This window comes from Dipodomys merriami, unplaced genomic scaffold (genome assembly GCF_024711535.1).
Source record: "Dipodomys merriami isolate MVZ:Mamm:240054 unplaced genomic scaffold, mDipMer1.0.p SCAF_48, whole genome shotgun sequence".
Taxonomy (NCBI): domain Eukaryota; kingdom Metazoa; phylum Chordata; class Mammalia; order Rodentia; family Heteromyidae; genus Dipodomys; species Dipodomys merriami.
The window spans coordinates 5,377,116-5,379,889 of NW_027206046.1; the positions used below are offsets into that span (position 1 = coordinate 5,377,116).

At 60.9% G+C, this 2,774-nt stretch overlaps 1 protein-coding gene across 1 annotated transcript; it reads right to left on the bottom strand.

Annotated features, from left to right (window-relative positions):
• Nucleotides 1–659: 659 nt before the first annotated feature.
• On the bottom strand, nucleotides 660–2,403 carry LOC138809028 (C2 calcium-dependent domain-containing protein 4A-like). Its single transcript, XM_069995446.1, has 2 exons — nucleotides 2,320–2,403; nucleotides 660–1,802 (listed from the first exon to the last, which is right to left on the bottom strand). The coding sequence occupies exon 2, from the start codon at nucleotides 1,752–1,754 to the stop codon at nucleotides 660–662; it is 1,095 nt and encodes a 364-aa protein (XP_069851547.1). The 5' UTR covers nucleotides 1,755–1,802; nucleotides 2,320–2,403.
• Nucleotides 2,404–2,774: the final 371 nt, after the last annotated feature.

Sequence of the window (2,774 nt, forward strand, 5' to 3'; positions counted from 1 at the left end):
AGGAAAGCTTTCTCGCGGATCTTTCTGGAAAAGAAAGAGACACCAGAGGTATCTATTCCCTCACAGGGCCATTCTGGAAGATTCTCCACCTCTGTTACTTGTCTCTTCCTTAGCAACCATTGAAGAATTTACTTCCAGAAGAATCTGGCTTCTCAGTGAGAAAGGATTTCACTTCCCACCCAGAGGCTCTAACAGAAGGGAGGGGTGTCACCCTCGGTTGACAGCATCCGAGGTAGTTGTCAATGGTATCATGTCACTGTGCAAAGTTGTGCGCACGAATCTTAGCACTGAGGGTGATTCTGATGAGTATTTTCTGAAGCCACAGCCCATTTGGCGATCACATAAAGCCAGGAGGAAGAAAGATCTCAGCTGATAAAGAAATCTTTCTTTCCTGCTCCCAAACCAACCCGATTTCCTTTGAATATAATAATAATCTGGAAAAAGGGATGCGGGGTACTAGGAATAAGGAGGGGTGTCATTACTTTTTCCATTTTTCTCAGACACAAAGCAAAATAAGATGATCCAAGTGGAGGCTAAGGAAGGAAGACAACACTGAGGCCAGATCCTACATAGAAAAATAAATGTCTTTTTATTTTATACGGAGCGGCTGTGAGTGTCCGGCGTCCCGCGGGCCCCGGGCTGAGCAGGGAGCCCCGCACTCAGAGCAGCAGGGCGCCCAGCAGCAGCTCGCCCTGGCCCAGCCGGCGACCCCGCTGCAGCCCATGGCCCTTGAGCTCGGCCTGGACGCGCACGGCCAGGCGGCGCAGCTGCTCCTCGCTGAGGCCATCGAAGCAGAAGTCCTGCTCCAAGGCCGCCTGGCGGCTGCGCCCCAAGCCCGCGCTGCTGGGCGCGCGCCAGGCGCCCGGCGGCTGCAGGACCAGGCGGAGGCGACAGGCGACGGCGCAGGGCTCCAGGGCGCCCCCGGCCGGGCCCTGCGCGCGCAGCAGCCGCAGGCGGAGGCGTCCGCTGCCCGGACAGTACTCGGCGGCCAGGCGCAGGGCGCAGCCGGCGCGGCTCAGGGGCACAGTGCCCTCGGCCTCCAGGCGCTCGGGCCGCGCGGGGGCCGAGGTCGGGGGCTCGGAGGAGGCGGGGCCGCCCTGGTTCCCGTCCCCGTCCTTTACCCTGCCGGAGGCGGAGCGGGCGCGGGTCGGGCCTCGGCTCCCGCAGGCGCGTAGCGCGCGGCCCAGGAGCCCGTCGGGGGCGCGCAGGAGGCGGCGCCCGCGGGGCCGCGGGGCGACGGAGTCCGGGGTGGGCTGGGGGCCGGCGGGGACCGGGGATGGCGGGGACGCGAAGGGGGCGTCGCGCTCCCCTCCCCGTCCCGGTGCCGGCCTCACGGCGCCCGCGGAGTAGGTGTGCGCGCGCGGGCGCGGCGCGGAGTGGGGGCCCGGGGCGCGGAGCGGCGCGTCCCCGAGGAAGAGCGACTCCTTGCGGCGCGTGTGCGGGCTCTCGAGCAGCGCGCAGAAGCCGTAGGCGGTGCGCGCGCGGGGCAGGTGCGGCAGCGAGAGCGCGGCCTGCGAGCGCGGGTCCCAGTCGGTGCGGCCCGCGCCCTCGTCCGTCCTGGCCATTTGCTCCCAAGCATTTCGGAGATCAGTCAAAGCGAGGCTGGACTCGAGTCTCGGCGGGATGCAGAACTCGGGGATTCGTTCCGGAGTGAGCACGTTTGCGCACGCGCTGGGCGATCGGGTCTGGGCGTGGCGGGTCCGACTCAAGAGAAGCCCGTCGCGGTCGCGGAGGAGCCGCTCGAGACACCACATCGGGAGGCAGGTGCGAGATCAGGGTGGCTCGGCCGGGTGGCAGGCCGCCTGCCAAGCACAAAAGCAAGGTGGTCAAGAACGAGCCCCGCAGACGGCATCCATTTCTGCCCCCTTTCTCCTCCCTCCGTGTTCGGTTCTGTCTGTCCCCGGGAGAAGAAAATCTGCACCTCACATCCCCTATAGCAAACTATTTTTTTAAAAGAGTTTTTCATTTGTCCTGTCTCCGTGGTCTGGGCAAGGAGATTGCAGATATGATTGCTTTTATTTAATCTCCAATCCTTCCCTTCGCTGGCCTAAAGCAGAGATTCTTAATAGATTCTTAAACCGTTGGAGCCTAGCTTCGTTCGCTCCATCTTCTTTGCCAAGAGATACTTTGCCCTGCCCAGTCATTCGTTCCCTCAAGGGACGATTGCACCCCAGTCCTCGGCGGGAATTAAAAATAATTTCGAATGCTTCTTGAAAAACTGCCTCCCCCCCCCTTTTAGACGCAAAGAGCTTCCAAGGAGCCTCCATTCTTTCCCCCGCTTCCCACCCCTCCACATGTAACTAAACTGATTGCAAGTACCTGGGGTTCTTCCTGCGGCGCGGGAGCGGAGGGGCACGGAGCCCGGGAAACTTACAGCGGGAAAGGCGGGATTCAGCACCGGTGTCCAGGACAGCTGGTCAGAGCCTTTATACCAGCGGCTGTGCCAGTCGCTGCCTGGTAACCTGACGCCAGGCCCTCCCCTAGCCTGCTGCCACGTGGCTGGATGTGCTGAGCAGATCCTGGAACTGGTTCGTTTCTCCTGCGTTGGTGGGAGGTATATTCTCACGAGAAACCTGGCATAAATTTGTGCCCAAAGGTGCTTAAGTGGATTAAGTCTAGAATGAACGTGGCCACGGGCGCGCAGTGCACAGGAGGTTCAACCGAAGACAGAAGTCTGGTTTGTCTTACTCTTAAGTGAATTCTTTCCCCCAATCTCGCCCTCCTGCTATCCACCTTCGGAAGCTCTTTTTTTTTTTTTTTTTTTTTTTTTTTAC